Source organism: Aegilops tauschii, unplaced genomic scaffold, assembly GCF_002575655.3.
Source record: "Aegilops tauschii subsp. strangulata cultivar AL8/78 unplaced genomic scaffold, Aet v6.0 ptg000261l_subseq_110980:251851_obj, whole genome shotgun sequence".
NCBI lineage: Eukaryota > Viridiplantae > Streptophyta > Magnoliopsida > Poales > Poaceae > Aegilops > Aegilops tauschii.
Window position 1 is genome coordinate 1 of NW_027332533.1, and position 24,082 is coordinate 24,082.

General features: G+C 40.1%; 1 protein-coding gene, 1 long non-coding RNA gene and 1 other non-coding gene across 3 annotated transcripts; 2 read left to right on the plus strand and 1 right to left on the minus strand.

Moving 5' to 3' along the window:
- Window positions 1–10,378: 10,378 nt before the first annotated feature.
- LOC141028629 (small nucleolar RNA SNORD36) lies at window positions 10,379–10,458 on the plus strand. Its single transcript, XR_012190852.1, has one exon. It is a non-coding gene; the product is annotated as a small nucleolar RNA SNORD36 (small nucleolar RNA).
- Window positions 10,459–13,403: 2,945 nt separating this feature from the next.
- Window positions 13,404–14,515, minus strand: LOC141028627 (uncharacterized). Its single transcript, XM_073506108.1, has 2 exons — window positions 14,003–14,515; window positions 13,404–13,481 (listed from the first exon to the last, which is right to left on the minus strand). The coding sequence occupies exons 1-2, from the start codon at window positions 14,513–14,515 to the stop codon at window positions 13,404–13,406; spliced, it is 591 nt and encodes a 196-aa protein (XP_073362209.1).
- Window positions 14,516–14,560: 45 nt separating this feature from the next.
- LOC141028625 (uncharacterized) lies at window positions 14,561–19,775 on the plus strand. The gene is made up of 2 exons (XR_012190850.1): window positions 14,561–18,511; window positions 19,313–19,775. It is a non-coding gene; the product is annotated as an uncharacterized lncRNA (long non-coding RNA).
- Window positions 19,776–24,082: the final 4,307 nt, after the last annotated feature.

The following is a 24,082-nucleotide window of genomic DNA, read 5'->3' on the forward strand; positions in this document are numbered from 1 at the left end:
CAACAATTCTTATGGAAATTTTAATAAGTTGTCCTCTTAATTTGAGACTAGTGTTAAGGAGTTTATGAATTTGCAAAAGAATTTCAATGCTTTGCTTGAAGAAAAAATGCTTAAGGTTGATGAATTGGCTAGGAACGTAGATAGAATTTCTCTTGATGTTGATTCTTTGAAACTTAGATCTATTCCACCTAAGCATGATATCAATGAGTCTCTCAAAGCCATGAGAATTTCCATTGATGAGTGCAAAGAAAGAACCGCTAGGATGCGTGCTAAGAAAGATTGCTTTATGAAAGCATGTTCTTCTAATTTCTGTGAGAATAAAGATGAAGATCTAAAAGTTATTGAGGTGTCTCCTATTAAATCTTTGTTTTGAAATATGAATCTTGATAATGATGGGACTGGAGATGAGTTACCTTTACCTAGAAGGCGTCCCAAAAATTCGGAGTTATTAGATCTTGATACGAAATTTGGTAAAAGTGGGATTGAAGAGATCAAAACTTTAGATATTAATGAACCCACTATTTTGGATTTCAAGGAATTTAATTATGATAATTGCTCTTTGGTAGATTGTATTTCCTTGTTGCAATCCGTGCTAAATTCTCCTCATGCTTATAGTCAAAATAAAGCTTTTACTAAACATATCGTTGATGCTTTGATGCAATCTTATGAAGAAAAACTTGAGTTGGAAGTTTATAACCCTAGAAAACTTTATGATGAGTGGGAACCTCCTATTAAAATTAAAATTAAAGATCATGAATGCTATGCTTTGTGTGATTTGGGTGCTAGTGTTTCCATGATTCCAAAAACTTTGTGTGATTTGCTAGGATTCCGTGAATTTGATGATTGCTCTTTAAACTTGCACCTTGCGGATTCCACTATTAAGAAACCTATGGGAAGAATTGATGATGTTCTTATTGTTGCAAATAGGAACTATGTGCCCGTAGATTTTATTTTTCTTGATATAGATTGCAATCCTTCATGTCCTATTATTCTTGGTAGACCTTTCCTTAGAACGATCGGTGCAATCATTGATATGAAGGAAGGGAATATTAGATTCCAATTTCCTTTAAAGAAAGGCATGTAACACTTTCCTAGAAAGAAAATAAAATTATCTTATGAACCTATTATGAGAGCCACTTATGGATTGCCTACCAAAGATGACAATACCTAGATCTATCCTTATTTTTATGCCTAGCTAGGGGCGTTAAACGATAGCGCTTGTTGGGAGGCAGCCCAATTTTATCTAAGTTTTTTGCTTTTTGCTTCTGTTTAGGAATAAATATTTGATCTAGCCTCTGGTTAGATTTTTTTATGTTTTAATTAGTGTTTGTGCCAAGTGAAACCTATAGGATCTTCTTGGATGATAGTTATTTGATCTTGCTGAAAATTCCAGAAACTTTCTGTTCATAAAAACAATTGTTAAAAATCACCAGAACGTGATAAAATACTGATTCCAATTTCAGTAGATCAATAAACAAATTTTCTAGGTCGTCCTATTTTGGTAGTTTTTTCTGAGTTCCAGAAGTTTGCGTTAGTTACAGATTACTACAGACTGTTCTGTTTTTTACAGATTCTGTTTTTCGTGTGTTGTTTGCTTATTTTAATGAATCTATGGCTAGTAAAAGAGTTTATAAACCATTGAAGTGGTGTTTTGTTTTCTTTCGCTAACGGAGCTCACGAGATTCTCTGTTAAGTTTTGTGTTGTGAAGTTTTCAAGTTTTGGGTAAGGATTTGATGGATTATGGAACAAGGAGTGGCAAGAGCCTAAGCTTGGGGATGCCCATGGCACCCCAAGATAATCTAAGGACACCAAAAAGCCAAAGCTTGGGGATGCCCCGGAAGGCATCCCCTCTTTCGTCTTCGTCCATCGGTAACTTTACTTGGAGCTATATTTTTATTCACCACATGATATGGGTTTTGCTTGGAGCGTCTTGTATGATTTGAGTCTTTGATTTTTATTTTACCACAATCATCCTTGCTGGACACACCTTTTGAGAGAGACACACATGCTTCGGAATTTATTAGAATACTCTATGTGCTTCACTTATATCTTTTGAGCTATATAGTTTTTGCTCTAGTGCTTCACTTATACCTTTTAGAGAATGGTGGTGGATTTGTTTTATAGAAACTATTATTCTCTCATGCTTCACTTATATTATTTTGAGAGTCCTACAAAACAGCATGGTAATTTGCTTTAATTGTGAAATTAGTCCTAATATGCTAGGTATTCAAGATTAGTAAAAACTTTCTTATGAGTGTGTTGAATACTATGAGAAGTTTGATGCTTGATAATTTTTTTGAGATATGGAGGTAGTGATATTAAAGTTGTGATAGTTGAGTAGTTGTGAATTTGAGAAATACTTGTGTTGAAGTTTGCAAATCTCGTAGCATGCACGTATGGTAAACCCTATGTAACAAATTTGAAACATGAGGTGTTCTTTGATTGTCCTCCTTATGAGTGGCGGTCGGGGACGAGCGATGGTCTTTTCCTACCAATCTATCCCCCTAGGAGCATGCGCGTAGTGCCTGGTTTTTGATGACTTGTAGATTTTTGCAATAAGTATGTGAGTTCTTTATGACTAATGTTGAGTCCATGGATTATACGCACTCTCAACCTTCCATCATTGCTAGCCTCTTCGGTACCGTGCATTGCCCTTTCTCACCTTGAGAGTTGGTGCAAACTTCGCCGGTGCATCCAAACCCCGTGATACGATACGCTCTATCACACATAAACCTCCTTATATCTTCCTCAAAACAGCCACCATACCTACCTATTATGGCATTTCCATAGCCATTCCGAGATATATTGCCATGCAACTTTCCACCGTTCCGTTTATCATGACACGTTCATTATTGTCATATTGCCTTGCATGATCATGTAGTCGACATCGTATTTGTGGCAAAGCCACCATGCATATTATTTCATACATGTCACTCTTGATTCATTGCTCATCCTGGTACACCGCCGGAGGCATTCATATAGAGTCATACTTTGTTCTAGTTTCGAGTTGTAATCATTGAGTTGTAAATAAATAGAAGTGTGATGATCATCATTAATAGAGCATTGTCCCAAAAAAGAGAAAGGCCAAAAAAAAGGCCCAAAAAAAGGGGCAATGCTACTATCTTTTTCCATACTTGTGCTTCAAAGTAGCACCATGATCTTCATGATAGATAGTCTCTTGTTTTGTCACTTTCATATACTAGTGGGAATATTTCGTTATAGAACTTGGCTTGTATATTCCAACAATGGGCTTCCTCAAATGCCCTAGGTCTTCGTGAGCAAGCAAGTTGGATGCACACCCACTTAGTTTCTTTTGTTGAGCTTTCATACATTTATAGCTCTAGTGCATCTGTCACATGGCAATCCCTACTCCTCACATTAACATCAATTGATGGGCATCTCCATAGCCCGTTGATTAGCCGCGTTGATGTGAGACTTTCTCCTTTTTTTCTTCTTCACATAACCCCCATCATTATATTCTATTCCACCCATAGTGCTATATCCATGGCTCACGCTCATGTATTGCGTGAAAGTTGAAAAAGTTTGAGATTACTAAAGTATGAAACAATTGCTTGGCTTGTCATCGGGGTTGTGCATGATGAGAGCATTCTTGTGTGACGAAAATGGAGCATGACCAAACTATATGATTTTGTAGGGATGAACTCTCTTTGGCCATGTTATTTTGAGAAGACATAATTGCTTAGTTAGTATGCTTGAAGTATTATTACTTTTATGTCAATATTAAACTTTTATCTTGAATCTTCCGGATTTGAATATTCATACCACAATTAAGAGGGTTACATTGAGAATTATGCCAAGTAGCATTCCACATCAAAAATTCTGTTTTTATCATTTACCTACTCGAGGACGAGCAGGAATTAAGCTTGGGGATGCTTGATACGTCTCCAACGTATCTATAATTTTTGATTGTTCAATGCTATATTATATTCTATTTTAGAATTGGGCTTTATTATACACTTTTATATTATTTTTGGGACTAACCTATTAACCGGAGGCCCAGCCCAAATTGCTATTTTTTTGCCTATTTCAGTGTTTCAAAGGAAAAGGATATCAAACGGAGTCCAAACGGAATGAAACCTTCGGGAACATGATTTTCGGAACAAACGTGATCCAGAGGACTTGGAGTCTACGTAAAGTAATCAACGAGGAAGGCACGAGGCAGGGGGGCACGCCTACCCCCCCAGGCGCGCCCTCCACCCTCGTGGGCCCCTCGTTGCTCCACCGACGTACTTCTTCCTCCTATATATACCCATGTACCCTGGAAACATCATATACGGAGCTAAAACCCTATTTCCACCGCCGCAACCTTCTGTACCCGTGAGATCCCATCTTGGGGCCTTTTCCGGCGCTCCGCCGGAGGGGGCATTGATCACGGAGGGCTTCTACATCAACACCATAGCCTCTCCGATGATGTGTGAGTAGTTTACCTCAGATCTTCGAGTCCATAGTTATTAGCTAGATGGCTTCTTCTCTCTCTTTGGATCTCAATACAAAGTTCTCCTCAATCTTCTTGGAGATCTATTCGATGTAATCTTCTTTTGTGGTGTATTTGTCGAGATCCGATGAATTGTGGGTTTATGATCAAGTTTATCTATGAACAATATTTGAATCTCCTCTGAATTCTTTTATGTATGATTGGTTATCTTTGCAAGTCTCTTCGAATTATCAGTTTGGTTTGGCCTACTAGATTGATCATTCTTGCAATGGGAGAAGTGCTTAGCTTTGGGTTCAATCTTGCGGTGCTCGATCCCAGTGACAGAAAGGGAAACGACACGTATTGTATTGTTGCCATCGAGGATAAAAAGATAGGGTTTATATCATATTGCATGAGTTTATCCCTCTACATCATGTCATCTTACTTAAAGCATTACTCTGTTCGTATGAACTTAATACTCTAGATGCATGCTGGATAGCGATCGATGTGTGGAGTAATAGTAGTAGATGCAGAATCGTTTTGGTCTACTTGTCACGGACGTGATGCCTATATACATGATCATACCTAGATATTCTCATAACTATGCTCAATTCTATCAATTGCTCGACAGTAATTCATTTACCCACCGTAATACTTATGCTATTTTGAGAGAAGCCACTAGTGAAACCTATGGCCCCCGGGTCTATTTTCCATCATATTAATCTTCCAACACTTAGTTATTTCTAGCACCGTTTATTTTTGCAATCTTTACTTTCACTCTTTACCATAAAAACACCAAAAATATCTTATCATATCTATCAGATCTCACTCTCGTAAGTGACCGTGAAGGGATTGACAACCCCTTTATCGCATTGGTTGCAAGGTTCTTATTTGTTTGTGTAGGTGCGTGGGACTCACGCGTGGTCTCCTACTGGATTGATACCTTGGTTCTCAAAAAGAGGGAAATACTTACGCTACTTTACTGCATCACCCTTTCCTCTTCAAAGGAAAACCAACACAGTGCTCAAGAGGTAGGAGAGGGATGTCTATCTAAGTGGGAGTTCTTAAGTAATATGATTAATTGAACTTTAATTTATCATGAACTTAGTACCTGATAGTATTTTGCATGTCTATGTTGTTGTAGATCAATGGCCCGTGCTACTGTTCCTTTGAATTTTAATGCGTTCCTTGAGAAAGCTAAGTTGAAAGATGATGGTAGCAATTATACGGACTGGGTCCGTAACTTGAGGATTATCCTCATTGCTGCATAGAAGAATTACGTCCTGGAAGCACCGCTAGGTGCAAGACCCGCTGCAGGAGCAACGCCGGACGTTGTGAACGTCTGGCAGAGCAAAGCTGATGACTACTCGATAGTTCAGTGTGCCATGCTTTACGGCTTAGAACCGGGACTTCAACGATGTTTTGAACATCATGGAGCATATGAGATGTTCCAGGAGTTGAAGTTAATATTTCAAGCAAATGCCCGGATTGAGAGATATGAAGTCTCCAATAAGTTCTATAGCTGCAAGATGGAGGAGAATAGTTCTGTCAGTGAACATATACTCAAAATGTCTGGGGTATAACAACCACTTGATTCAGCTGGGAGTTAATCTTCCTTATGATAGTGTCATTGACAGAATTCTTCAATCACTACCACCAAGCTACAAGAGCTTCGTGATGAACTATAATATGCAAGGGATGAACAAGACAATTCCCGAGCTCTTCGCGATGCTAAAGGCTGCGGAGGTAGAAATCAAGAAGGAGCATCAACTATTGATGGTCAACAAGACCACCAGTTTCAAGAAAAAGGGTAAAGGGAAGAAGGGGAACTTCAAGAAGAATGGTAAGCAAGTTGCTGCTCAAGTGAAGAAGCCCAAGTCTGGACCTAAGCCTGAGACTGAGTGCTTCTACTGCAAAGGGACTGGTCACTGGAAGCGGAACTGCCCCAAGTACTTGGCGGATAAGAAGGATGGCAAGGTGAACAAAGGTATATGTGTACCTTACTAATTCTTGCAGTAGCACCTGGGTATTTGATACTAGTTCTGTTGCTAATATTTGCAACTCGAAACAGGGACTACGGATTAAGCAAAGATTGGCTAAGGACGAGGTGATGATGCGCGTGGGAAATGGTTCCAAAGTCGATGTGATTGCGGTCGACACGCTACCTCTACATTTACCTTCGGGATTAGTTTTAGACCTGAATAATTGTTATTTGGTGCCAGCGTTGAGCATGAACATTATATCTGGATCTTGTTTGATGCGAGACGGTTATTCATTTAAATCAGAGAATAATGGTTGTTCTATTTATATGAGTAATATCTTTTATGGTCATGCACCCTTGAAGAGTGGTCTATTTTTGTTGAATCTCGATAGTACACTACAAGAAATATGTCAACTTATGACCTTCTCTTAGTGACCCCAGCTGAATTGGTCATAAATTCATGGCCATTTCGCTTGGAAGGGCTCAAACCCTAAAATTGCTTACACCAAATGGTCACAAAGCAGACAAGAGGCGCCAATGACCTTATTTCTACCTGATTACGACCAATATAAATGGTCATGAGGTTGTGAACGTGGATGCATTGGTACTTATTGCTATGACAAGGCGCCACCTTATCAGTTTTGCCTATGTGTCATGTCCATGTGTCAATTTTTGCCCTAGGTTGTGAAGCAACCTATATTTCTGTCATTCCCAAAATTCCCAAAACAATTGGGCATTCTTTACTATCCACATCATTGCCTCATGACAATATTCAACTCCATTTGAATGGTAAATCTTCCTTGGCAAATTTCCAAAGTTTTTTTTCAGCTCAAACTGTTGTGAAGGAAGTACTGGCTAGGCATATCCTAATGAGCTGAATTTTTGCCACATCTTCTATATTCCAAAATCATAGCTCTCCACAAAATTTGAGCCCCATCTAACAATACATGTGAGTGTGGCTTCAACATTCATATTTCTGTCCAGTGTGGTACGTTGCAAAGCAAGTGACACCTAGGCTCCTCCATTTGAGCTGCAAATTTTCCAAGATAGTGTCCTTAGTAGATGATCATCCTCGTCCAAAACTCAGGCCCATTGGCCATGTGCATTTCCCGTACCACTAATCAAACACTTGGGTGCTAATTCATGTTTGAGCCCGGTTCAGCCTCCTCGTGAGATTCTTCTATTGCCTTCTTCTTCCTGACACCTATCAGGGGAGTGCCCAACCCACTAGACATGCCTAGGCCACCCGGAACGCGTGGCAACACCACGGTCACGCGGTGACCACGCGGCGGGCATGTGAGTCTACGCGCTTTGGAGTTGGGGCCCTGGGCCACCATCCAAACCTCAACGTATCGCTACCAAACCATGTATTTCTGATTAAATAGATACTTTTCTACCTAGAAATGATTTTTTGAAAAAATAAAGAGCAAATTATGAGGCAGCTGCAGTTCAAATTTGTCCCGCTTCCTAGTGAATCAGCAGAAATTTGTCTTTTTCACCAGAGATGGATAAAAACTTTTGGCACCCAAACATTTTGTCAATTGTGCATTAAACATGGCATAGTATTTTATAAAATTGATTTGATCCAATTTTGCAACAAATATATGGTAGGTTCTTCACAAAAAAACTCATTTTGGGCACTCGAAAAATGGAAAATTGCTTTTTCATCCAAAGAAAATGAAAACTCCCTTAGGCAACATTGTTTGCCATTCCAATATCCACCCTTGTGCACAATATGAGATCATTTGAACAAACTATGCCATGAATGTGGCCATAAGATTGATCATTTGGCTTGAAAGCCATGAATCTTCAGAGATGATAGCTCATTTCTGAGAACACTTTTTTAAAAGAATTGCCGTATTACAAGCTTGTTATTTTTCCTGGTAACTTGGTCACATATAATGACACAATGCGAAGGTTTTCCAATTTTTTGATTTTGTTTGAATTTTGTATGCCCGTTTCAAAATGCGGTCAAAACAGCGGGAATGACCGTTCCTAGCTAGTGGTTGAATCTTGGATTTTTTTTGCTGTTTCTCTGATTAAATAGATACTTATTTACCTAGAAATGATTTTTAGAAAAATAAATAGAAAACTATGAGGCAGCCGTAGTTGAAATTTGACCCGCTTCCAGCTGAAACGGCGGAAATTTATCGTTTTCACTAGAGGTGGATCAAAACTTTTGACACCCAACCATTTGGTCAACTGTGCATTAAATATGGCCTAGTGTTTTGGAAAAATGATTTGGTCCAATTTTGCAACAATTATTTGGTAGGTTCTTCACAAAAAAACTCATTTTGGGCACTCGAAAAATGGAAAATGAAATTTCCGTCCAAAGAAAATGAAAACTTCCTTAGACAACATTGTTTGCCATTTCAAGATGCACCATTGTGCACAATATTGTAGCATTTAAACAAACTATGCATTCGAAAAATGGTAAGTATTTGGTAGGTTCTTCATAAAAAACCTTTTTATGCACTCGAAAAATGGTAAATGAATTTTTTGTGAAAAGAAAATGAAATCTCTATTGGGCAACATTGTTTGTCATTACAAGATGCACACTTATGCAAAATATGAGATCATTTTGACAAACTACGCCCATTGTTATGTTTTAAAAAAATTCAGAGTGGTCGGACCAATGAGACGCGAGGAACCGCCTTCACGCGGATCACCAAATTTAACGCAATCTGAGCCATCCATCGCGCACCCATCCAACGGTGGAGCTTCTCCCAAGAACAAAAACCCTAACTCACCCACCCACCCACCCTTCCCTCGACCCCGCCGCCACCCCCACCCACTCTGTCCCCGTCCCCTCTCGATCCCCCAGATCCCATCTCCTCGCCTCCGCCCGACCCTCGCCGTCTCCACCTCCTCACCCCATCTCGCCGTATCCACCTCCTCGTCGTCTCCACCTCCTCGCCCCATCTCCTCGTCCCCATCTCCTCGCCGTCTCCACCTCCTCGCCCCGTCTCCTCGTCCCCATCTCCTCGCCGTCTCCTCGTCCCCATCTTCCTGCAGAGAGACCGTGAGCTCGGTCGGCGGGATCCTCTTCGGTTTCTGGTGAGCTCTCCCCTCCCTCTCTGCTACTTCTCTTCTCATGGACCCGCAACATGCTCTGCTACTTTCCCCACTAGGATTTACCTCCACTTTACGAAATTCCTCTTACGGTTCGGTTAAGCCCTGCGATTTTCTGCAGATCGCGACTATGGGTACCTGCAGAGGCGTCGACCTGGCGCTCCTCGCGGCCATGCTGCTGCAAACCCTCCTCCCAACGTCCGAGGCCGAGGGCCTGGTGCGGAACGCGCTCAAGAAGCGCCCCATCAACCAGTACAGCCATGTCGCCACGCGCCTCTCCGGTGGCGAGGAGGCACAACAGGACCTCCTCCTCGGCGGCGGTGTAGCCGGCACCCTCTGCTCTAAGGAGGAGGGCGACATCGTGTCGCTCAAGAACTACATGAATGGATAGTACTTCAGGGAGATCGGCGTCGGCACGCCGCCCCAGAAGTTCACCTTCATCTCGGTGCGTCCTCCTCCTCGGTGGTGCTGACGTCTTTTTTGTTTTTAGGATTAAGAGGGTTTGGCTGTCCGTGAGACTGTGACGCAGGGGATTGATGTTGTTTTTGGTGCTTTGTTGGTGCAGATTGCGTGCTACCTCCACTCACGCTACAAGGCGGGGGCGTCCAGCACCTGCAAGAAGAATGGTTGGCGTCTGGAAACTTCTCTCACCACCATGCTAGTGATTGTGCTTTACAGTAGTTGACATGCTCTATTCCTGTCTGTTTTGCTTGCTGTCAAAGATGGTGTGTATTGTACACACCCCTCTGTGATTTATGCACTTCACATGCATTTTCCCCATCACCCACAAACCGTAACATGCTAGTTTTATGTGTTGCAGCAATTCTTGCACTTGATTTCAAATCGTTCTCTGCTCTGTGTGTGCACGTGTGTTAATGATCGATTGGCTGGTCAGATGATGCTACAACAACATATTCCTGAGATTCTCTTTGATGAATACAAAATTGAGGTTTTTAAGACTGATGGCCAGCCTGTCCAATGTTTGTTTTCTTCTATACACTTGCTCCTTCCAGTAGGCATTGCAAGTGATGTGTTCAAGTGTAGTCCTCTGGTCACATTTTTTAACCAGTACCATATGATTGTAGCATACTACTAGTTTTAGTCATTTAACATCTTAATTTACCTAGAATGATGAAGTATTGCACTTGGTAGATGGGCTGAGAAAATGATGATTCATATGATTATTCTGATACATTTGATGTTTCAAAATCAAGCTTTTGAACTATGCATAGATTTGAACAGTGAGCATAGGTGGTTATAGGTTGTTGTGATGATGAATATAAATATTAAGAAGTGCTCATGCATGGCAGTATACAAGATACCATTGTTTTCACTGTTTTATCAACATGCCTTTGCTGAATCTTCGGTTTATATGTGTAAACTATACATTGTCAGCTACTGAGTACTTTTTAGTTATTGAACGAACTCATACTGGTTAGTGTTGGCCATATGCAAGTAAACTAGATACCCACAAGACTTAACTATTTCCCAAAGCTATAGTGATACATTCTGTACTACACTGCTAATTCTTATCCGGGTTCGTTGTTTTATGTTCATGGTAACTAAATGTTGACATATTAGCTAATTGTGTACCTAAATATGACCCAGGTACAATGGATACAACAAGCTCATCCTCCTCAATCCCTAGCTACTGCACGATTGCCGAAGTGCAGTTCCTGGAGCATCTGGACCTCTTATTGTAGTAGCTGGTATGCTTGATGCGTGTATGTCCATCTCTTTACTGTTTTTCTAGAACCATAAATCCTGATGCATGATTATCATGGTCTGGTTTGTTAGATCTATTTTGCTGGTGCTTAAAATTTGACATGCCTGGATTCTGAAACTTGTTCTTACACTTTTCATTTCTATGATCAATTTAGAGAGTTGCACATGTCAGTATATTATATACCAAAAAAATCCTAGCTAGTGAGAACATTTTAGTCACTCCATGAACGCATACTGGTTAGTGTTAGTCATACTATTTATGTACATGGCATTTGCTGTCAATTCTTGATTATAAGTTATTGGATCCCTCATTGGCTACTGTTTGATGTTCTGTACCTATTCTTATTCTTATATGTTTATTCTTATTTTTGCATAGGTGAAGTGCGAATCCATGTCCGAAGCTGTGAAGCATATCAGCAAAGGGTAGCATATTATGTGTTGTAATTGTATAGGCAGTAGTAGGCATATCTGGGTTGTAATATACTGTAACGATTGTAATAGATTGATGTAGTATTATTTTGGACCAGTTTCATTTGCTCTCTAGTCTGTTCGAAACAATGATTGTGTATGTGATTTGAATACCCGTGAAATGGAAACCTGACAAGTGGGTCCAAGTTATAATGTGCGGGACCAATTTTGAGCTAAGCATGACAAGTGGGACCCATTGCAAAATAAAATGGCTGAAAATAGAAAAGCAGTAGACTATAAAAGGTTGCATTAGAATATAAAAGGCCATATTGTTGGGCCAGGCCCATGTAGCTAGCGAAAATTAAGAGAAAAAATTTATATTAAAAAGGCCGAATTGTTGGGCTAGGCCCATGTAGAAAACCGAATTGGACCGGGCTGATTCTTGTGCCACATCAGCTTGCCACGTTGGATGCCTACGTGGCCTGAGGAGGTTGCTAGTGACAAAAAATTTGGTCATGGAACCAACGACCTTTTACATATCACAAAGAAGGTCACTAATTTCAGTTTACGACCGCCAGCTTTTGACCTTCTGTTTTTGGTCACAAAAGGTCGCAAATGAAAAACTATGACCTTTCAGCGGCCAATAGTGAGGGTCACAAGTTGACATATTTCCTGTAGTGGTTGTGATACACATATTCATAACATTGAAGCCAAAAGATGCAGAGTTGATAATGATAATGCAACTTATTTGTGGCACTGCCTTTCGGTCATATTGGTGTAAAGCGCATGAAGAAACTCCATTCTGATGGACTTTTGGAATCACTTGATTATAAATCACTTGGTACTTGCGAACCATGCCTCATGGGCAAGATGACTAAAACTCTGTCCTTCGGAACAATGGAGCGAGCAACAGATTTATTAGAAATCATACATACTGATGTATGTGGCTCGATGAATATTGAGGCTCGCAGTGGGTATCGTTATTTTCTCACCTTCACAGATGATTTGAGCAGATATGGGTATATCTACTTGATGAAACATAAGTCTGAAACATTTGAAAAGTTCAAAGAATTTCAGAGTGAAGTGGAAAATCATCGTAACAAGAAAATAAAGTTTCTACGATCTGATCGTGGAGGAGAATATTTGAGTTACGAGTTTGGTCTTCATTTCAAACAATGCGGAATAGTTTCGCAACTCACGCCACCCGGAACACCACAACATAATGGTGTGTCCGAACGTCGTAATCGTACTTTACTAGATATGGTGCGATCTATGATGTCTCTTACTCATTTACCGCTATCGTTTTGGGGTTATGCTTTAGAGACACCTGATGAATTGTGGTTTGAAGAAACCAAAGTTGTCGTTTCTTAAAGTTTGGGGCTGCGATGCTTATGTGAAAAAGCTTCAACCTGATAAGCTCGAACCCAAATCAGAGAAATGTGTCTTCATAGGATACCCAAAGGAGACTGTTGGGTACACCTTCTATCACAGATCCGAAGGCAAGACATTCGTTGCTAAGAATGGATCCTTTCTAGAGAAGGAGTTTCTCTCGAAAGATGTTTAGAAAAATCAGTGCAACAACATCAGCTCCAAGGCGAGAAATATGTCTCTATTTTGACCGGTAAGTCTCAATTTCACCTTAGCTACTCATCGTTGGTAAATTTGCATACATAGATTGTACAACCATAAAAGAGATCATCAAAGTGATCAAATATTTAAATAAAAATTAATGAGTTATTGGCCATATTATATAAATAAATATCCATGAATGAGTTAGTGGTTCAGAACATGAAGACATCCTCCTTCAAGACGATCAAGTAGTCCTGAATTCTAACTCCGAAGTTGACAGCTTGATTGTTCTGAAGAATACAAGAAGTAATTTTAAGGTTAGAAAATTAGAGATCCAATGTGTAATATAAATTATTAAATTGGTCATGAATGAACGTACTAAGTTGAAACTGAATTTATAAACACAAAGTTGAAATATTGCATTACCTATTTGGTCAAGACTTCTGTGTAAACAATATTCTTTGTGTATGTATCGCTTGTACTGATCTTATTCTTCCTTTTCTTCTTCTCCTTTGTGCACGTGTCACCTTTATTTTTTCTATTGTTTGTCTCCTTGTTCACATCGTGTGTACCTGTTAGTACCTTTATGTTAGATGTCGCGGTTGCTCTAGAAAGCGCGACATATAGTTGACCATGTGAGAAAACAGGTTCAGGCAGGTAGACACTGGCCTTGTGATTTGTTTATTGTCATTGCAAAACTAAGTCTGACTGGAAACTGTTTTCTCTTAAAACTGAACGGGAACATGTCGTCGTCAGATGAGCATAATGGTATCCGAGGCAAGAAAACTCGCATTCCAAAGTGCTGCCCTACCACAATCTTTGCATCAATTGCATTTTTCTGAAATCCACGTACGACCAGTCTGGTGCCGTTGCAGAGCCCATTAGCAGGGTCAATGTTCCTGAGTAGTATGATTGGACAATTTTTTTTGAGCTTCAGCATATGTGGAGGCAGTCCATTTGGGGTTAGGGTGTTTAGGAATTCTGGTGGATAGTAGTTATGTGGGTCGTCTTCTACTGAATCGAAGCTGTGGTACACCATCTCCTCCCCTTGGAAGCGATCAATCATTTTTAGGTTGATCTTGTCTACGCAGTCATTCCTTGTGGATAAAATTGCTCTTGAGGTGATGTACTCTGGATCTTTTAGGTAAGCATTCCCCGTTTGGTAGATACTGTCAATAAGTCTATCCAAGGCGGTATCATCCGTCTTATTTGGCACACATATACTTGTAGGTAGAAGTATTTCACCATCATCATTTGTCTCCTCGGTTCCATTTCCAATGCGTAGTAGGTATTCTGCGAACCATGGGTCGTTTTGAGCCCTCATGTTGCGCACAAGCTTCAATTGACGCATGCAATTCCAGAGCTCCGACCCGCGTAGTGATGCATCTACTATCTGGGCTCTTGTTCCCTTTTGGACAACAGGTAGCACTTGTCTAAAATCTCCCCCAAATACGATCGTTTTTCCACCAAATGGAAGATCTGGTCTATCCATTATGTCCCGCATGCTTTTGTCTAGCGCCTCCACCGTTTGTCTCTTTGTCATAGATGCTTCATCCCAGATTATTAGTGATGCTGCTTGGAGTAGCTTTGCTGTCCCACTCTATTTTGTGAAGCTACAAATAGCTCCATCATCTATTTTTAGTGGAATCTTAAACCTCGAGTATGCGGTCCTCCCTCCAGGCATTACGGAAGCAGCAACACCGGAAGTGGCCGTCGCCACGGCAATCTTGCCTTGTCCGCGTATTGTGGCCAAGAGCGCCCTATAAAGAAAAGTTTTTCCTGTGCCTCCTGGCCCATCGACAAAGAATATACCTCCTCTTTGGCGGTCAACCATGGCTAGGATTTCGTCGTAGGCCTTCCTCTGCTCGATGTTTAGGTTTTTATGCAACGATACGTCCTCAGGGTCCACCTCGATGGAGGTCTCCTCAACGATCTCCCTAGGTATGTCGCCAGTTGTCTCATGTCGTTTGTCGATCTCTGGAAGAGGAAACGATTCTATGTCTTTTCCCATTGAGTGCCACATGTCCCTGATATTTCTCAGCACCATCTGTTCGACTGTGTGCTTGCATTTGCAGTTTCTGCTGTAGTCTTCTGACATTGCGTCAAGGTGTTTGTTCCATAGGCCACGTACATCGCTGGGTTCACAGAAAACCAAGATTGCCGCGAATAGCCTTCGTAGTGATGATGGCATTCGAAACAACTCTGCTTCTGTCATGCAGTCATCTAGTGTGTTGTCTGCCTCAATGAGCCCCCGTTTTTCTGCAGCTTCACAGAAGGTTGGCATTACTTGTCCATGGACTGTTCGTAGGTCTTCGTAGCTGGTGGCGCCTGTCACGTGGTTTAGGAGTACTCGAAGATAATATTGTTCTCCTTCAGCCGGGTGTGCCGAGACCATCCTGCCAACCTGGAAGACAGCGGCTCGTTTCCTCTCTTGCCAAAACTTCCCTTGTCTTTGCCAAGTATAATATTCCTGAAAGTCTCTGTATAGTATGCCTCGTGCTTTCTCATGTAAGCTGTTTGCTTCAAAGTACGCGGTCAACATTGATCTTTCTGTGCCATCACGGTCGATAATATTCTTTATTTTTTCCATGCCATGGTATGAAACCATGTGCATATTTGGAAGATGTAGCTGCAGTTGCAAGACTGGTGGGTGTATTTTGCTTAATTCGAAGCCATATATTCTCCAGAGTGCTTCCGGAGGTGTCACCCACCGCGCGTCTCTGTACTGTTTAATCTCGTCAATTTCGACTTCGTCTACTTTGTCAGTTACAGGTACAGATGCTCGGTCATGTCCCTTATAGATGTACTTGAACAAGTACTTAACAACTTTAATGCTCGAGCATATCTCAACATTTATGTGGCAGTTGAACATCCGCAAAAGATATGGGTTGTAAGGAACTACCCACCTATTATCCAGTTGGCATTTTCATACCGTTTCAGTCCGACCATCATTGCGTCTCCTATACAGTGGGTAAGAGTCCTTACCTTGAATTGTAGTTTCATTAAATGGCCTTGGATAATTGTTCTTGCATGACGGACGATTCTTTGTGCATGGACAAAATTTATTCAATGCACCGCAAGGACCATGCATCATATGTTTGATTACCATTTTGTATAACTCTGGGTACTTGTGCTTGTTAGGGAGCTCAGCGGAGATGATTCTGTCATACTGTTCCGGACATGTGTATTTGTATTTTCCAGTCATGATGAGCAAAAAGTGAGCATGTGCTAATCCCCGCTTTTGGAACTCTACGACATATGTATATGCCTTAACCTTTCCAAGAATGGCCTTCTCAAATAGTTGCTTCTTCATTTCTTCTAGCTTCGCCTTGAAAACACGAACGACAATGTCTGGGCGATCTTGTGGTGTTTGTCCAAACTGTAGTTCACGTGTGATCTCTTCCCAGTTGGGGTTGCAGGTCATTGTGAGGAATACATCTGGTTTTCCATATTTTCTAACTAAAGCCATAGCATCTTGATACCGACGAATTTTATCTCATGGCCCTCCAATAAATGATGACGCAAGTACTCTCCGTTTTCCAATTGCATCTCCATTCTGTTCTCCGGCTTGAATGCTGTCTAGAAGGCCTTGGTATAGATCCGCCCTTATTTTGTTTTGATGATGCCACATGTAACCCAGTCTGGAGTTTTCAATCTTTATGTATGTATCTACAGCAAACTGCTGAAAAAGCCGTCCGCCGTGCAATATTGGGTTGAATATGCTTGGTCGTGTATGGAATTTATAGCAGTAGTATTCTTTCATGGTTACCCACAGGCCGTTGGCAGAATCTGTGCAAATATTGTGACATCAAAAGTTAGTTAAATTGAATTTTGAATATAATAGTATATGAAAATTTTACCTGGGTCATCATCATTACTGATATCATCAGCACCAATATCTTCCGCTTCTGTATCCCTCTTTGGGATTTTCCTATGCCAACCCAGTTCAGCTCTTGGAAAGAATAGAGGGTACGACAACGGATCAGAGCACCCGTAATATGATCGAATGTGCTCTTTTTCGTTGTTGTTTCCATGTAGTATTACATTCCTGTCATAAGTGTCTCTTCTTTCATTTCCTTCAATCCACACTGCAGCTACCTCTGAATTTATTGGCGCATTGTATGTTCTCTGGTCCAATCTTTGGTCCAGGTTTAAGACGAGTCTGTAGTCCTCAAGGTTTTGGGCTCGTCCCAAACTCCTAAACTGTTGAGAGTATGGGTTATCCCGTAGGATGTCGGTTATTATCCCGATCACATGCTTGTCTTGCTCGTACATTTCCTCGCGGCAATGGCGGTACCGATGCTCTGAGCTTGGATCATCGTCGTAGAAGTATAGCTCTAGATGCTTTGGATCTGATCTACTATTACCAAATGAGTGTATGTTGTGATAGATCTGACCATGTGCTCGAAAGGTGTAAATACCACCAGTTGTTCGCATGTCAGTTGTGTCTCTGTCAAGATGGCAGTATAGAGTAGTAAACGAGAAGTGGCCATTGAAAAATCTTATATTGTTCCGAAAATGTCTTGCGTCAGAGTCGTTGCTTGTCCAAAGTCTCATGAGTTCAGGTGGTGTATCTGCATTGGCTAGTCTTATCTGTCCTTTTCTGCAGCATAATTTCTTAGTTTCATACTTGAATTTTCTTGCATGGCAGAATCTGCAATTTTCTTCTGTTTTGAGCACGTGTTTTTTTGGGTATGTTGCTATAGACGAAATCATAAGGATCAGGGTTGTGCATTTCCTCGCCTTCTTTGATTTCAATTTCCACTTCTCTGTCCCATTCTAGTTTGGTTTGTAGCATAAAAGTTAGTACAGAAGCTATATAATGATTAAAATATATTTAAATTCTATTGAGCATACCTTGACCAGAGAACATGTATTCGTCCTCGTTTATGTCCTCTTCAAATATGACTTCATTATTACCTGTGTTGCAATTTTTTATTGTATAATATATTTCTTTGGATTTCATAAGAACATATATGGAATTGATGACCTTACCTTGATCGTCATTATTGATTGATTGTGTTGGTGTATCTACTTCTTTCATGGTAGCATCATGCTCACATATAATCTCATCCTTGCCTGTGTAGTAATTATTTATATGTAATTTTTGTATTGCATAAAAATATATAGGAAATTTTATAACCTTACCGTGAACATCATTGTATAATGTTTGTATTTGTGCATCTACTTCCTTGATTGCTGGAAACATTGAAGACGGGATGTCTGGCCACAACGCCACCTTATTGTGATCGTCACTTGGTGTATCTGCTTCTTTGATGCTTGGAAACATTGATGAGGGGATGTCTGTCCATAAAAGATGGTTTGTTGTACAAACATTTGTATATTTATTTTGAACGCGAGTATTGTGTAAAATTTAGTATTACCGTAAATCATTTCTTCTGGTTGCTGTAGAGGTTCTGTGTTGGCATCGCCGGTTTCCGTCATAGATACATCTTGTTTCGATGATACATGCCTCTGTCTTGTCGTGAATTCTTTGTTACGACGGTGTAGCAATGTTTGCCTTTCTCGTGGTGTGACATGCTTTCTGTAATCAGGAAAGGTAGAAGTACCAACTTCTTTTTCAGTTGCGATATATGCAGGGTTCTCCAGTGCAATGGAGTCTTTGCTTGCTGTGTTGCGTTTCAATTCATTGATATGTTCTATTCTAGCTTTCTTTTGTTCCGGCTGCATTTTTGCATATATCTGCCTTTGTTGTGCGCATATTTTTTCTTTCTTTTGTTGATAGCCTTCACGGCGTTTTTTGGGTTTTTCCTCTCTTTTTTCATCGGCCATTTGTGCATAGCGCTCTCTGTCTAGTTTCCTTCTTCTTTCCTTAGCATCCATCTCTGGAGAATGTGATCAAAATGCTTGCCTGCATGAGAGTTTTGGAAGTGTAAGAAATATTAGAAATGGAAAATTGATTAAACTTGTATATGTTAGTTCAGTGTGCAATCTAGTCAAATAATTGCATCTATTTTTTCCTTGTCAACAATGATGTTTAAATATGATTCAGTGTATCATATATAAAATCTTGTAAATTTGTTGCTCAAAGTACGGTTTGGTGTACTATTTGTTCGGAAATTTCAAATTGCTAATGATAAACTTATTCATTTCATGGCAGGTACCGGTGTTCCTAAAGATGTTGAAGAATTCGCAAAAAGAAAGAGATGTTGAAGGATGTCGTATATGAAAATACGCAACGAAAATACCTGATGTTAATCTGACTTGGGAGCTTAGCAGCTTAATTGAACCAAAGGTATCTAGAAGGCGACGTGTGAAACTGATTCTATTTAATTGAATTGAAGACTTGAGATTGTGTAAGAATCACGTGGAGGTACAGGTGTATTTGTAGCACCAGCGATACCTGACTCCAAGTAGGTTTCGGCCTCCTGTATGTATCTAAGTAGGATTCAGACTCTTTCATTGAGTATATTTTTTGGGTGTTATTTTGGTACTGAGTCGGACTGACTATGGCATGTACGTATACACGGCCCGGTATGATGTGGCCCTGGACGTGAACGTGGTGTATGTATCTAAGTAGGATTCAGACTCCTGTATGTATCTAAGTAAGATTCGGACTCTTTCATTGAGTATATTTTTTGGGTGTTATTTTGATACTGAGTCGGACTAACTATGGCATGTACCGAGACACTGCGAGAGGTCATGGGTTCGAGTCCCAGCGTGCACCTCTTTTTATTATTAAAGACCGCACGTTGATTATTTTAAAAGTCAAAGGCGTTATTATAAAATGTAAACGAATCGTTTTTTTAACTTATATCAGTACCACGGTTTCATTACAATAAAAACTCAGGGGGTTTCTGCAAAACGCCATGACGGACCAAGAATACCTATTTCTTTTATTAGTAGGTATAGATATAGATGTCAGTATTAAACTTTTGTCTTGAATCTTTCGGATCTAAACGTTCATGCCACAATAAATAAAATTATAGATGTAATATCACCGAGAGTTATAGAACTTGCGCTCAATGTTCAGTTTGATGCTAAAACTTTGAAAATACGAATTTATGGTTATCCAACTTGCGTTATCGTGCAAATACGGTCACTTCGCTCGTATCTAGCCGTATGGCCTGCCCACATGGCGCGCCAGCTTGACGGAGGCCCACCTGTCAGTGACTAGGAGTGCACAAGGTGCTCGGTGACCCTAGCACGCCGTTTTTCATTTCAGAAAATCCCTATGTAATTTATTTAATGACGACAAAAGACGTCAAATATAATGAAAAAAGGATGGGGTAGATTGGGTTCGAACCAACATCCTGTTAATTAAACAATACATCCATCCCACGAGTGCTGCTTGATGTTGTACATGCACAACTAAAATCTATTTGATTGCACACAAAAGAACGTCAAGTTATTCTCAAAAAGAAAAACATGTCAAGTTTGTCCAGGTTAATCAGATAAATAGACACACATGTCTAACTGGTAATTTAGGGGTGGGGCCACTAATCAGTGTGATACTAACAACAGGTTAGGCTAACCAGGTAACTAGACTAATCTACACAGGGCCCACCCATCAGTGAGTCAACAAAAAATTTGTAACTTGGGCGCATGGATAATTCCGCGGGGAAAAAAGGGGCCCGATGGATTCCATTCGTCGACCTCAAGTGTGAAACCGCAGGAGCTAACCACTACACCAAGTACCTATAATTGTCTAAAAGATAAACAATAAATTTTATATTTGGAAATTAAAACTACTCGTATTCAGGTTTTTTCTCCTGGACCGAATTTCTGATAACAGATCGGTTACCAGAAATTTTTGTGGTCCCCGGAAAAATATGTTATTGCCTGAATTTTTTAATTTAAATGACAGAAACCATGTCAAATATATATCTCTCGTATGCATACAATATCAGAACGACAATGAATTGAACTTGCGATTTTTTAAATTTGAATTTCATTTGAAATTTTTTGGCCAAAAAGGTGAGATTTTTTGGAACCGGTTTCCTGGCTGAACGTGGGGAAAAATGGAATCTAAAAAGAATCTGCGTCTATATTAAAGAAGGCACATCTCTTTATAGTCACGAGTATGTAGCTAGTGCATGTGTGTATACGATGTCTAGAGTTCAAATCCCCTCAAATCCTTTTTATTATTCTCTTTGCGATTAAGTTGTACACACATGTGTTATTGAGGGGCTGCTGCTTAATTAAATATAGAACGGGGGGTGTTTCTATAAAATAAAAACATGCGCGCCTCGTTCAAGCTGTTCCCAATCATTGACAGTGGGCATAACCACGCTGGCATGCCACATCAGCGCAGGATACGTCTGAATACAAGCAAAGTGACCGTATGTGCACAAGGACGCAAGTTAGATGACCACAAATTCGTATTTTTAAAGTTTTAGCACCAAACTGAACATTGAGCGTAAGTTGTATGACTGCAGGTGATATTACCTCAAAATTATATGGATAAATATGTTAGGTAGCATTCTACATCGAAAATTCTGTTTTTATCATTTACCTACTTGAGGACGAGCAGGAATTAAGTTTGGGGATGCTTGATACGTCTCCAACGTATCTATAATTTTTGATTGTTCCATGCTATTATATTATCTGTTTTGGATGTTTAATGAGCATTAATACGCTATTTTATATTATTTTTGGGACTAACCTATTAACCGAGGGTCTAGTGCCAATTTTTGTTTTTTTTGCCTATTTAGAGTTTTGTAGAAAAAGAATACCAAACGAAGTCCAAATGGAATGAAACCTTCGCGATGATCTTTCTTGGACCGAAAGCAAACCAGAAGACTTCGAGATGAAGTCGGAGACGCAACGAGGCAGGAGGGCACGCCCAGGGGGGTAGGCGCCCCCACACTCGTGGGCCCCTCGTAGCTCCCCTGACCTAGTTCCTTCGCATATATATACTCTTATACCCTAAAAACATCAGGGGGAGCCACGGAACCACTTTTCCACCGCCGTAACCTTTTGTACCCGTGAGATCCCATCTTGGGGCCTTTTCCGACGTCCTGCCAGAGGGGGATTCGATCATAGAGGGCTTCTACATCAACACCATTACCTCTCCGACGAAGCGTGAGTAGTTTACCACAGACCTTCGGGTCCATAGTTATTGCATCATCGAACGTTAAGCGTGCGGACCCTACGGGTTCGAGAACTATGTAGACATGACCGAGACATATCTCTGGTCAATAACCAATAGCAGAACCTGGATGCTCATATTGGTTCCTACATATTCTACGAAGATCTTTATCGGTCAAACTGCATAACAACATACGCTATTTCCTTTGTCATCGGTATGTTACTTGCCCGAGATTCGATCGTCGGTATCATCATACCTAGTTCAATCTCGTTTTCGGCAAGTCTCTTTACTCATTTCGTAATGCTTCATCCCGCAACTAACTCATTAGTTACATCGCTTGTAAGGCTTATAGTGATGAGCATTATTGAGAGGGCCCAGAGATACCTCTCCGATACACGGAGTGACAAATCCTAATCTTGATCTATGCCAACTCAACAAACACCTTCGGAGACACCTGTAGAGCATCTTTATAATCACCCAGTTACGTTGTGACGTTTGGTAGCACACAAAGTGTTCCTCCGGTATTCGGGAGTTGCATAATCTCATAGTAAGAGGAACATGTATAAGTCATGAAGAAAGCAGTAGCAATGAAACTGTAACGATCAAAACATCGGTCTATACCTCAAGGGGGCATTGTAAAATGTTTTTTTCCAAATTTTCTTTCATAGCCATGTTTGGCACATGTGGGTCACCATGTAAAAGAAAATTTGGGTGATTTGGAGGTGGTGCAAAAAATCACCTTTTTTCAAAAACTGCCTTAAGTTAGACCAAATGGTCCCTCCGGAAGGCGGTGATTTTTTCGACCACCTCCAAAATTTCCACTTTTTAAAATATATTTGAAATGGAAGATTCAATCTTGCTAACTTATGAACATTGACAAAAAAGATTTTCAAATTTTTCTAATTCTTATAATATATTTAAAATGGAAGTTTCAATCATGCTAACTTATGAACATTGACAAAAAAAGATTTTCAACATTTTATAATTTTAAAAATATATTTGAAATGGAATATTCAATCATGCTAACTTAAGAACATTGACAAAAATGATTTTCAACATTTTCTAATTTTTATAATATATTTGTAATGGAAGATTCAATCATGCTAACTTATGAAAACCTCAAGTCCATGTATTTCACTTTCTATCCTATGTAGATAAGGCTTGTGTACTTCTTTATAAAAAACATTTGTAATGGTAAGACAAATAGATGCGACAGATGAAAACATCGACAAAAAAATTCCATGCTAATTCAAACGTTATATTTTGCAAACACTACTTTTTCTTTCTAACATTTACTCGTTCTTTTTCTTATAAATCAGTTTCAGTTAACAAATTCAAATAAATAGGATAATTTCTTTCTTGGATTTCACGCTTTTATTACAAAAATCCCTTAAATCTTCATTCCATTGTTGTTCTTCACACACTCCATTACCAAGCACATGGCCACTGTATGCAGCATGTCTCGTCAGTCAAGCAACATTGAAGCACCTACTGTGATCATTGCAGCATCAGAATATAAACACTGCAACAAAGCATAGCTGATCTGCATCTAGACAGTTGATATACTTCAGAGACATACTAGATTACTTAAGAGTCTGCCATACTACAACCTTCAAACAGTTCACAACCACTTCCACCTTCCAGATTCATAGTTCACAACCATACTAGTGCAAAAGTAAAACATCATCAACTATACTGATGATTAGTACCACTACCAGCTTCACAGAGGGTGACTAGATGGGACCCATGGCCTTCAGGAGGGCTGCATGCTCTGCCCTGATCTTCACGTCGCTCCCACACTCGTCGCTAAACCGCATGCATCCAACATAAGGTGCTCAT